The sequence below is a fragment of the Stegostoma tigrinum genome, chromosome 14 (assembly GCF_030684315.1).
Source record: "Stegostoma tigrinum isolate sSteTig4 chromosome 14, sSteTig4.hap1, whole genome shotgun sequence".
Lineage (NCBI taxonomy): Eukaryota > Metazoa > Chordata > Chondrichthyes > Orectolobiformes > Stegostomatidae > Stegostoma > Stegostoma tigrinum.
In genome coordinates this window covers 17,325,330-17,338,306 of record NC_081367.1, presented here as the reverse complement: position 1 = coordinate 17,338,306, position 12,977 = coordinate 17,325,330, and the positions used below count along the sequence as shown (strand labels likewise).

Genomic DNA, 12,977 nt, shown 5'->3' with positions numbered 1-12,977 from the left:
ATAAGCGCTCTGAATGTCAGTTACTTCAGGACACTGACAATTTTGTGGTAACATTTGAAAATATGTAATTTAATTTACATGGCTTATTAGATTGCCCTTCATTGTGATCCCTGAAGAGACCAATAATGCTTTATTTAATTTGAACCTCCAGTTAATAGCTGAAAAAACTACATCAGTTTTATCTTTAAAGTTGTTTACCATAGTAAATGACCAAAACCCTCTTAGCTTAACACTGCCTTTCAACCACAGAACACCAATGCTTCCCTTCTTATTTTTAGCCTAAATGAAGAAAACACTTCTCAGATATCCTTCACTTTGCCAATTATATGGACATGCACTTTTCCTTCATTCAGTCCTAAGTATTCTTAGTTCCAGAGGGTTTGTTCTTGTGCTTTTCTTTGGTCACCCTGGTAACCTGCAATCTTAAAATTTTTCCATATTAGGTTTTCTTATCCAGAATATTCTCCCTCTTGCTCAAGCTACGAACTGTTTCATCTTCATTTTAACTCCCTATGAATTTGGTTTTTTCAATCCAAGCACAAGTTGTTAACCACAATAACTTGTGTTTTGTTATTATGCAGCAATCCACGGAGATTTCTTTGGTCTCTAGCTGCTCCCTCTCTCTTGGACCCAAGCATTCAGCCAAAACACTGCGAGATTTGGTGATATTTCAGAAAAACCTGTAGTTTACCTGATCTTCTCTTTCATTTCTGCTGCACCTTTTCACATTGCAATGTGAAACATCTAAGCTTGTATCTTTGTAGAAATTTTAAATAGCTATGCTTGCAAGCCCAGGTCTCTCTCGTCGTAACACTATATGGATGGTTTGAAGCAGACTGTTTATAACTTTGATGTAGAGATGCTGATGTTGAACTAGGATGCCAAAGTCAGAAGTCCATGACACCAGGTTATAGTCCAACAATTTTATTTAAAATCACAAGCCTTCAACACGTTGCTTCTTTGTCAGGTAAAGTGGAGGGAGGTACACAGGCAGAGAATATGTAGGTGGAATGTATTGGCAAGATAATTTGAGGCACTTAAGAGCGTCAACAGATAAGTGCAAATAGTGTGAATAGAGTGTCGACAGGCTTTGAATAACAAGTCTTTGCAGATGATCTTTTTAACCTGGAATTATCTTGCCACTATCTGTCCACCTATACGTTCTGTGCCCATGCGCCTCCCTCGACGTCCATCTGACGAAGGGGCAGCACTTCAAAAGCTTGTGATTATAAATAAACCTTTTGGTCTATAACCTGATGTTGTGTAACTTCTGACTTTGTTTATAAACTGCCATTCTCAGATTTTTCTGGGACTTTGGAAACTTTCAGTCTATCCACTTTTAGAACACTGCTGCTGTTGTCGCCAAGTGGAAAATACTTCGTGCCTTCTTCCCAAAAGGACAGTCTAAACCTTCTTTGTGATGGATCATGTACATATTAATTTCATTACCCAAGACTGTGTTGGCTGCTCAGACAGTGATTAAATTTGAGGAGGAGCTAGGTAGATCTTTAATTCGTAATATGTTGAAGAGCTGTGGAGAGCAAGCAGAGAAATGGAGTTGAGGCTGAGATGTGATCAGATGTGATAGTATCAAATGGTGGCGCAAGTGCGACAGGCCGAATATCTACCTCTGCTTTGAGTTAATGTTTCCTTAATCTCTAGCAATCAAACCACTTGGGCTTACTGTCATTCAGAACAGTCTCAAGACTCCAATTACCTTACAATAAATCTAAAGATACAGTTCGAAGCCATGACGTCTTATAAAGGTCCATAATTGTAACACCTTAGTAGACTATAAATTTCTCTCTCATTTCCAATTCTAGGTCCCCTGATGAAACTAGAGGAAAAAAACTGGCCAGCAAAAATTTAGCATTCACCACATTTTAAACCTTTCGTAGTTTTAGCATATTATAATTTGCGGTTTGTTTCAAATATTTCTTTTTAACGTAATTTTTGATTGAAGTTGTGAATAACTATGGCATCAGCTAATTTATTGAGGTATGTACTTAACTGAAAAGTACTTCCTATTTCAATACAAATAGATAGTTTACGTTTTAATTATTCCTCCTTTTTAGCTTCAAGAAAATCAAGATGAAATAGAAAACATGATGAATTCTGTTTTTAAGGGTATATTTGTACACCGATATCGGTAAGTGATTTCTGCACAATTAGGTTGAGAAGTAATTTTGAATAATTATAAATAGTGCACAGTTAAATATTAGAAAGTCAGTAATCATTGTCTTAACCCACCACAAACTCTGCTTCCTTGTCACCAATTCCACCCCTCTCTCTGGCACCAGTATGAATTTGAACTGAAGAGTTCACAACCTCAGTGTCCTATTTGATCCCAGGGTGTGCTTTCAAACACATCCGTACTACTGGACTGCCAACTTTCACCTTTGTATTCTGTGTCCATTTCCATCCATATCAGTATTTCTGTTGCTGAAATCCTCATCCATACCTTACCCACCTCCAAACTTCACTTTTCCAATACACTCTTATTCTCTAAACTTGAGATAATCTAAACCTCAACTATTCCTGTCAAAACTTGCATCAAATCCTGATCACCTGTTACTTCTAGTCTCACTGCTTTAACCTGGGTCAGAGTTAAATGGCACCTGGATTTTAAAAATCTCATCCGTGGCCTGACACTTTTGCTGTCATCCCCTCTAGCCCCTGTCGTGACATATGCACTCCTGTCGCCTGGTCTCTTAAGCAAACCCAGTTTTAATTGTTTCACCATTGGTGGTCAAGTCTTTAACTGTCTGTGCCCTTAACTCTGGAGTTCCATCCCCAGAAGCCTATCTGCCGTTCCTTTCATTTGAAGACATGCTTTAAACCTTATCTGTCCATCTCGCCTACATTTCGTCATATGTTTCTTTAACTACTTTGGATCCAGCAAGAAAGTTGCTAACAAAAAGCAAATATGTGTCTCTTTTGACAGGGGTACTACTCATCCACAAAAACAAAAAAAGCAAAATCTTTAATTCCCAAGGGTACGACACTTCAGACCCCTGAAGCCTAATCTCTTTAAGTGCTATTATAAATTTTAACTGAACTGCTGAAACAAACAAGTTATATTCATTTGACCTTTGAGCATGTATCAATCAAGATTGATTTACAACCAGTTTCTGCTTGGTATGTCAGGAATTTGAAACAGATTTATTTTTGCAGAGATTGAATACAGTTCTAAGAGTAACTAAATGCTCAGCTTTTTTTAATAGTTCTGCATCTTAGTTGTATAAGTATGACAAGCTTAAAAGTAGTTGCTGTAAACTTTGACGAAAATGTAAAACAAAAAGCGGAGTGTTTGAAATTGGACTATAATGTTTTGTAGTGACGCAATTTCAGAGATTCGAGCTATCTGTATTGAAGAAATTGGTGTATGGATGAAGAGTTACAGTGATGCCTTTCTCAATGACAGTTATTTAAAGTATGTGGGATGGACACTACATGACCGGGTAAGGATTGTCAATTGATGTTATGCTTAGCAGTGTTGGGCGAGAAGCTTTGTATTGCTATGAAAAAAAGATCTATTTTGTCAAGACTGTTTCATAGAGCATGATGTTGTGCATAATGCATAATCTTTCCAGTACTAAATATTATGCTATTACTATTGAAGTATGAATACTAAATAAAGTCAACCTATTTTTTAAATATTTCACAAAAGCAAAGATTTTCCAGATGTACTTAATTTGAATTTATGTCTAAATCACTGAGACATAATTTCTTGGAGTGTTACACCACTTCTGGCTATATAAGATTGCTAATTCTCAAGTTTTGCAGGTGAATTCTAATTAGCTGTATGCACAAGTGGGAGAGCACTTGCAATTTGAGATCACAGATGAGACACTTTGTTCATTGTGCATCATCAATAGAAGTGATACAAAATCTGTTGACAGGGATGTCGTGAAATCATCTGTTATCATTTTGCTTTTTCTTGTATAAGGGTTTCAACTGAGGTGTGGGACATTTTTTGACAATACAGGATAAGGCATCCAGTTGTAAATGAGGCCAGACAATTAGATAACTCACCGGAAGAGAAAGCTCCAAAAATATTTTCATCCTCCGTGATGGGTCTGTCCACCTTCACAAAAATAATCCTTGAAGCATTCGCAAGGATCTTCAGCAAGAAGGGCCAAGTGGGTGAACCATCTCTGCCTTGCCCTTGAAGCCCCAAACAACATAAACGTTAGCCTTCAGCCAATTTGATTCACTTCACGTGATATCAAAAATTGGCTGAGACCAGTGGACACTACAAAGGCAATGAGTGCTCATAATGTTGTATCAGTGATAATGGGAACTGCAGATGCTGGAGAATCCAAGATAATGAAATGTGAGGCTGGATGAACACAGCAGGCCCGGCAGCATCTCAGAGATGCTGCTGGGCCTGCTGTGTTCATCCAGCCTCACATTTCATTATCTTAAGTGCTCATAATGTTCTGGCAATGGTATTAAATACTTGTGCTTCAGAACTAGCTGCACTCTGAGCTAAGTACACTTGCATTACTGGTATCTATCTCGCAATGTGGAAGATTACTCAGTTGTGTCCTGTCCACAAGAAGTGGACAAATCTACTGGAGCCACTTATTGACCCATTAATCTGCTCTTGAACATCTTCAAGATTATGGAAGGTATTGTCAACAGTGCTGTCAAACAGCACATGCGCAGTTATAACCTCCTTACAGACACTCCTTTTGGTTCTACCAAGCCATAAAGCTCCTGACCGAATTACAGCCTTGGTCCAAACATGGGTAGAGAACTGATCTCAAAAGTGTAAGAGAGGTTGAATGCCTGTGACATCAAGGCAGCATTTGACCAAGTGGCATCAAGGAACCCTAGCAAAACTGAGTAAATGGGATTCAGGGAAAACTGTGTGCCATTTACAGTCATACTTAGTCCAAAGGAATATGTTTGTGGTTGTTGAAAGCCAATTATTTCAGCCATTGGACATCACCACAGAAATTCCTCAGGGTTGTATCCTGGATGCTGCTATCTTCAGCTGCTCCATCAGTGGCATTCCTTACAAATATAACCTCAAAGATGGGAATATTCACCGATGATTATACAGTGTGTCCTCAGATACTGAAGCAAGATCTGTCCCTTCGCAGCAACACCCAGACAACAATTGGGACTTGGGCTGATGAGCAGCAAGCAACTTTGCCTGGCACATGTGTGATACCATTGGGCATCTCCAGCAAGGGAGAACCTAACTATCCCTCCTTGACATTCAGTGGTATTGTCATTGACCAGAAACTGGATGAGGCCCATAAAAACTGTGGCTACAACAGGAGGTTTGAGGCTGGGAATTTTGTGATGAGAAATTTACCTTCTGCCTTCTCAAAAGCTTTTCCACCATTTACAAGGCGCAAGTCATGAATGTGAGTTCAGAATTAGGGATGTCGTACTGCCATTGTACAGGGTGTTGGTGAGACCACACCTGGGGTATTGTTAGCAGTTTGTGGACTTCCTGCCTAAGAAAGCATAGAATTGCTGGAGAGGGAGTGCAGTGGATGTTCTCTAAGCTGATATCTGGGATGGCAGGACTATTAAATGAGAAGAGATCGGTTCAACTGGGCCTTATTCTCTCAAATTTAGAAGGATGAAAAGGGATCAAGTTGAAATGTATAAAGTTCCAACAGTGTCGGACTGACAAGATGCAGAGAGGACCGTGGGGAGTATAGATCCGGGGGACATAGTCTCTGAAAATAAGTTAGACCAATTAGGACTGAGTTGAAGTAAGTTTTCTTAACTCAAATGGTAGCAAACCAGTGAAATTTCCTCCCACAAAAGGTTGTAGTAACCAAATCACTGAATACGTTCAAGAAAGGAAGGTATCTTTAGATTTTAAAGGCATTAAAGGGTATGGGAGAAAGTGGAAATGACATTGAGATAGAGGATCAGCCATGATCATTTGAATGGTAGAACAGGCTTGAAGGGCTAAATTGCAGCATCCTACTCCCAGTTTCTGTTGTTGGATGATGTTATACTCTCAACTACCTGGATAAGTGCAGCTCCAATAACACAGTCAAAGCTCTACACAATCCAAAATAAAGCATTCCACTAATTGTCACACCATCTAACACCATCAACATTGACTGCCTCCACTACTGATGGATATTGGCAACAATGTGCATCAGCTGAACTGATACAACTTATGAAGGCTCCTTAGACAATCCCTTCCAAACCCGCAACCTCCTCCACCTAGATGGACAAGGGCGGCAGACAAATGGGAATACCACCATCTGCAAGTTTCCCCCAAGTCTGTCGCTGTGCTGATGTAGAACTGTCTTGGTGTGCTTTCACTGTCACTGTGTCAGAATCCTGGAACTCCCCCAGATATCAGTGTAGGTGTACCTACACCATGTGGACTTCAGTTCAAGAAGACAGCTCAACACCATCACCACCTCAAGGACTGTAGGCAAAGAGTATTAAAGGCTGGCCTAGTGTGAATGAATAAAACAAAAAGGACCAGAGGCAAAGTTTGTTGTTTTCTTGCATTGTTTTTGTACAGTTGTGTGCAAATTAATTAATTCTCTTTTTTTTTCATTTGCATTTAGCAAGGTGAAGTGAGGCTGAAATGTCTTAAAGCTCTGCAGTCACTGTACACTAATAAGGAACTCTTCCCAAAACTAGAACTCTTCACCAATAGGTTCAAGGTGAGAATGTCTTTATTCAATTGGACTGAAAGCTTAGTCAGTTTAAAAAGTATATTTTAACATTTATTTTTTGGATTTTCCCAAAATGGATACAGTTCAATGATTTAGTGAACTTGGTTACAACATAGCAACGGGAGCAGGCTACTCATCCTGTTCCGCCATTCACTTGAGATCATGGCTGATGTTTGGCTTCACTCCTTATAACTACCTTCGGCCCATATCCCTCATGCCTTTGCTTAACAAAAATGTATCTATCTTGGATTCAAAATTAACATCTGAACTAGTAACAACTGCCATTTGTGGAGCAGAGTTCCAAGCCTTGACCACCTTTTGTTTGTGGAAGTGCTTCCTAATAGCTGTCCTGAATGATCTGGTCCTAATTTTTAGACAATGCCCCCCAAGTTAGAATCCCAAACCGGGTTATAGTTATAGTTTATATTTATCTAACCTGACTTTTTCTGATATTACCTTTTAAGACTTCAATCAGATCACCGTTTAACCTTGCAAATTCGAGAGAGAACAGGCTTACTTTCTGCAATTTTCAACTCATAACTCAGTCTCTGAACCTGATGAATTAAACTGCATTTATTTCAGTGCAAGAGGTCTGACAGATAAGGCAGATGAACTCCCAGGGCATGTATGAGAACATGGGACTGGGATATTAGCTAATACAGAAACATGACTGAGGGAGGTATAGGACTTGCAACTCAATGTCCCAGAATACAGGTGCTACAGGAAGGATAGAAGAAGAGGCGAGAGAATAGGGAAGTAGAGCCTTTGAATAAGGAAGACATTGTAGCGGAACTAAGAGAGGATATTCTTCAGGGATTGCTAAGTGAATCTATTTGGTTGGAAATGAGAAGGGGTTGATCACTTTGATGTATAGACCCCTAGTAGCCTGCAGGAAATTGAGGAGAGGAGATCGCAGATAGCTGTAAGAATAATAGGATTGTGATAGTAGGGGATTTTTAACTTTGCAACTGTAAACTGGAACTTACATAATGTAAAGGGCGTGGATGGGGAGGAATTTGGTAAGTGTGTTCAAGAAAAAAATTCTCAATCAGTATGTAGAGAGAGGACAAAACTTGACCACCTCTTGGGAAATAAGGTAGGGCAAGTGACTGAGGTGTCAGTGTGGAAGTACTTTGAGACCAGTGATCCTTATTCTGTTAGTTTTAAAATAGTTATGGGAAAAGATTGCTCTGGTCCATTCTTTCAGATCTAAATTGGGACAAGGTCAGTTTTGATGGTATTGTGCAGAAACTTTCCATAGTTGGTTGGTGGAGCTGTTTGCAAGTAAAGGGGTATTTGACAAGTGGGAGGCTTCCAACTGCAAGATGACAAGAGTTCCGGACCAGCATGTTTGTTTTAGTGTGAAGGACAGGGACGGCAAGAACGTTGGATGACTAGAGGTATTGATGCACTTAGTAGAGAGTTTTCTGAAGAAGTGACTGAGATTACAGACAAGGGCCATGTGGTAGATGTTATCTACATGGGTTTTAGCAAGGCTTTCAATGTGATACAGCATGGTAGACTGGTAAGTAAGGTTAGATCACGTAGGATACAAAAAGAGTTTCTATTTGGATATAAAATTGGCTTGATGGTGGGAGAGAGAGGGGTTGCTGATAGAGTTGTTCAGACTGGAGGCCTGTGACCAGCTGTGTGCTGCAGGGATTATGCTGGGTCCACTTTTTTCATCATTTATATAAACTATTTGGTTGACAATATAGGAGATGTGGATGGTAAGTTTGCCAATGACACTAAAATTGGTGGTGTAGTGTAAAGTGAAAAAGGTTTTCTAAGAGTGCTATGGGATCTTGATCAACTGGACCAGTTGATCAGTACACCAACGTCAGCAGAGCAGAATTAAGCAACAGCGTAATCTAATTAATGTGTGTGTTTTAAACCCAAAAACCATTGTTTTCGGCCCCATTTTCACAAAATACAGACAAATAAACACAGTTAAAGGATAGATTAGAAAATAGTGAATAACAGAACTGGCTAGATTACGTGTTTTCGGAAAATGTTCTTCCACAGATATGTATGATTGTTTCTTTACTGATTTTCTGAAGGAGTTGATCATCGTGACCTTGTCAATTCATTTTGAGAAATTTTCAATAATACTTAAAATTTAGTATCTATTCTTTAAACCTCCAATAGCCGATAATACAAGGTTAACCAGGGAGGTTTCAAATATTTGTGCTCTAGCATCAACAGTCAGACTCCACCTCTGCAGGCAAATGGGACTAATTTTGTTTGTGAATCTTGGTTTGCGTGGATGAGTTGGACTGAAGTATCTGTTTCCCTGCTGTATGACGCTATGCCTGTAAACTCTGTTCAAAAACTGGTTCAACTTTAGCCTCTCTTTGTTTGACCATCATGTTCCTGCCTAGACTTGCTGATACTCATTCTCAGGTACTGACCTCGTCAGTGGGCAAACATATGCTTTCCAGTCGTGACCTCTTAAACAGCAATTTATTTGATTTTTTTAAACTAGCAACTGCTCACAATCCAAAGATCACTTTTCAGCTCTCACTCACAGCTACAAACCAAAATTGGAATAAAAGAAAAGTGCAAAATCAGTGCGGGTTCTACCGTCGTGTTGCTTGAAAACATGAAATTAAATCGATACCCTGATGCCCATATATATGCTGTAGAACATTCTAAACCTAGAATTTGTCGAAAGTACATTCCGTTCATATCTAAATTCATTTATTGCACAGTTATTCCATCCCTTTTTTAACATTATAATGCAGTTTTGAATGTAAATTTATGCAGAGAAGCCAGGTAGCTTCAGCATAGGGTTATGTGATGCTTCAGTATGTTAAGGCCAAGACATGAAATGCTAGTTAATTAATTAAATCATTAAGACGTACCTGCCCTAAGAGTGTGGAGGAGATGCTGCATAACAGTATACCATAGTTTTCCTAATGTTACTGTCAAACATTTTTGAAAGAAATATTGTATATTTACAAAGCTGTTGAAGTTTGAATGGTTAGTGAAAATGTTACCACATTGTCATTTATAAAGTCTACATCTGTATGCTGCTAGCCTGTTGTATCTGACTCCAACATCTGCAGTTCTGTTGGCTTTTTTCTGTCTCAGACAATGATAACCATTTATTGTGATATTCTTTACTTAGCAGTATGTTCTACATGCACAGTAATGTATTAGAGAATGTATAGTTGATGTTACCATTGTTTTATATATTTAGTGTTTAACTTTAGACAAAATTATGTACTTTTGAAAGAACAATTTGCTTTGAAATTTTTGCTCTGTATTTTGTTGAAGTATAGCTAACTTGTGCAGAAGCTATTTGCTGTTTGGTTTCTGATCACTTTAGATTTAGGATATGTTGTAGAAATATTTGTAAAACACCAAATGGGCAGCATTAAGTTAAAATTGCATTACATTGCGGTGTTTGCATACAATGAATTAAACAGAATGGTTCAGTGTTTTAAGTAGCAAGTGTTTACATTCCAATGGAGAGAACATGTTTGATTTCTAGCAATGCTGACATTCAGGCTAACCTGTTATTAATTGATTCCATTAGTTCACCGTTGGACCTCAAAACATGCATTCTCCTGTTAAGTAGTCATGGCATGACTTTAACTGCTACAGTAGAGAGGGTTGTGGCCCAAGTGTACTTTACCTGGCCAAGAATCCAGAACTAAAAAGAGGCAAGGCATGAATGTTGTGTCCGAAAACTTAACATTTCCTGAAGCTGAAGTTTAGAAATTAATCGCAAGAGAATCACAGATATTTGCAATAACTTGGATGAAGGGACTGAGTGTACGGTTGTTCAATTTTCTGATATCACAAATGTAGTTCAGAAAGTAAGCTATAAAGAAGACATAGGGATACTTGAAAATAATATGAATAAGTCAAGTGAGCGCGTGGAAATTGGGCAGATAGAATATAGTGTGGGGAAAAAGTGAACTTATCCAATTTGGCAGGATAGAAAAACAGAATATTATTTAAATGGGAAGATATTACAGAACTGAGGTAAGGAGTGATTTGTTTGGCCTGGTCCGTGAATCTCAAAAGGTTAATATACACATGCAGTGGTGGTTAGAAAGGGCAATAGAATTACGGCATTTATTACAAGGGGTACAAAATATAAAAGTAGGGATATTTCATTACAGATAACACTGTGCAGCTGGAGGAACGCAGCAAGGCCAGGCAGCATCAGAGGAGCAGGAAAGCTGATGTTTCGGGTCGACGCTCTTCTTCAGAAATGGGGCGGGAGAAGGGAGCTGGGAAATAAATAGAAAAGAGGGGTGAGGCTGGGGAAGGTAGGTGGGGTGGTGGTACATGAGTGCAGGTAGGCAGGAGTGGAGATTTGTCATTGAGCTGGGAGGGGCGAATAGGTGGGGAGGAAGATGTACAGGTTAAGGAGGCAGGAATGAGAATGGCTGGGGAAGGTAGTTGGGGATGGCAGTAGGTGAGTGCGGGTAGGCAGTGGTGGGGATTGGTCAGTGAGGTGGGAGGAGTGGATAGTTGGGAAAGAAGATGGACAGGTCAAGGAGCTGACCAATCCCCGTCACTGCCTACCTGCACTGACCTATCACCAGCTCACTTCCCTCCCCCAGCCCCTCTCATCCCTGCCTCCCTGACTGGTTCGTCTTCTCCCCCACCTATTCGCTCCTCTCACGTCAATGACCGATGCCCACCACAGCCTACCTACACTCCCCATCCCACCTACCTTCCTCAGCCCCACCCCTCCTTTCTCTATTTATTTCAGAGCTCCCTTCCTCCTCTCCCGTGTCTGAAGAAGGGTCCCAACCTGAAACGTCCACCTTCATGCTCCTCTGATCTGTCTGACCTCCTGTGTTCCTTCAGCTCCACAGTTATCTCTGACTCCAACATCGGCTGTTCTTACTATCTTTGAGTGATGTTTAGTTGCAGGCTGTACAGGGCATTGATGAGATCATATTTGGAATATGAGGTGCAGTTTTAGACAGCTTATTTCTAAAAGGTTTTAAATATTTTAGAAACAGATCAGAGGAATTTCATTCCACTGTTTCCTGGAATGATGAACGGTTGAGCCTATAATCATTAGAGTTTAGAGGAGTTTAATGGTGATCTTATTGAATTATAAGTTCCTGATGGTCTTGACAAGGTAGATGCTGAAAGGATGTTTCCTGTTACAGGAGAGACTAGAACCAGAGATGACCATGTTAAAACAAGGTTTTTCTCAATTAAGATGGCAATGAGGAGAATTTTTCTCTGGGTGATGAGTCGATGTAATTCTCTTCCAAGTAATTGACAGAAGCAGGGTCATTGAATATTTTTAAGGCACATCAATAGATTCTTGATCAACAAGGGAGTCACAGGGTATAGTTGACTATCCTGCAAAGTGAGTTTTGAGTCCTCAGTCGCACAAGCCATGGTCTTATTAAATGCTGTGCAGACTTGAGGGGCCAAATAATCCGCACCAGATCTTCATTAATGTGTTCGTATTTGTTAGTTTGATTTTACATTGTTGGAAAAACTGTCATTGTTGAGAAATTGGTGTAAACGGAGTTTAACTGTCTCTGCTCATGAATCTGTTATAGAAGGTAACCCAGTGAAATTGTCTTGCTTGAGCAGAGTCTTTGAATTCTCTCTATAGGATCGTATTGTATCCATGACGTTAGACAAAGAGTATGATGTTGCTGTGGAAGCTATCCGATTGGTCACTTTGATATTGCAGTGAGTAAAGTTGTTATTCTTTCGTTTAACGGTACATCTATCTTGGTTCACCTGTTGCGAGAATTAGATAACCAGCTCTGATGCAATAGTGTGGGCATTCTGACTATATCTTTCTCTAACAATGGGGAGATAGGCTATTAATGTTGTTTTTACCCCCACTGGGTCTGATAGATTAAATCTAAAAATTGTACTACAGTTTTGCATTATAAACGTTTTGTCCTATTGGCTTCATGATTGTTTTAGGGGAAGTGAGGAGGCATTATCCAATGAAGATTGTGAGAATGTGTATCACCTTGTATATTCTGCACATCGTCCTGTTGCTGTGGCGGCTGGGGAATTCCTAAACAAAAAGTAAGCGACACAGTTATACATTATCTGTTCTCCTTCATTAGCTTTCCATGAAGTATGAAATTGTGTTCAAAAGTATGTGCATTATCAACAAACCCAAGCCAGCCTTTTTAGACTGACTCATGTTTAATTAATGTTAATGTGGAAGGACATAATGATATTAAATATTTCATTCTGATGTGTGCAACAACATTCATCTTTCTAGGATCAAGAGCCAAGGTGGAACCATATCACGTAACACCTTGAATGGCTGAATTATACAGCAGCATTATAAAT

The 12,977-nt window shown here is 39.5% G+C and overlaps 1 protein-coding gene across 6 annotated transcripts in view; it reads left to right on the top strand.

Moving 5' to 3' along the window:
- stag1a (STAG1 cohesin complex component a) overlaps positions 1 to 12,977 on the top strand; it is a 198,617-nt gene that overhangs the window by 157,178 nt on the left and 28,462 nt on the right. For 5 of the 6 annotated variants that reach the window (XM_059651022.1, XM_059651023.1, XM_059651024.1 and 2 more), the window contains exons 9-13: positions 2,076 to 2,149; positions 3,338 to 3,461; positions 6,561 to 6,659; positions 12,274 to 12,354; positions 12,580 to 12,704. In XM_059651022.1, coding sequence (XP_059507005.1) covers positions 2,076 to 2,149; positions 3,338 to 3,461; positions 6,561 to 6,659; positions 12,274 to 12,354; positions 12,580 to 12,704 — 503 coding nt within the window. The remainder of the gene's footprint in view (positions 1 to 2,075; positions 2,150 to 3,337; positions 3,462 to 6,560; positions 6,660 to 12,273; positions 12,355 to 12,579; positions 12,705 to 12,977) is intronic. The other variant, XM_048542711.1, reaches the window with a different exon arrangement.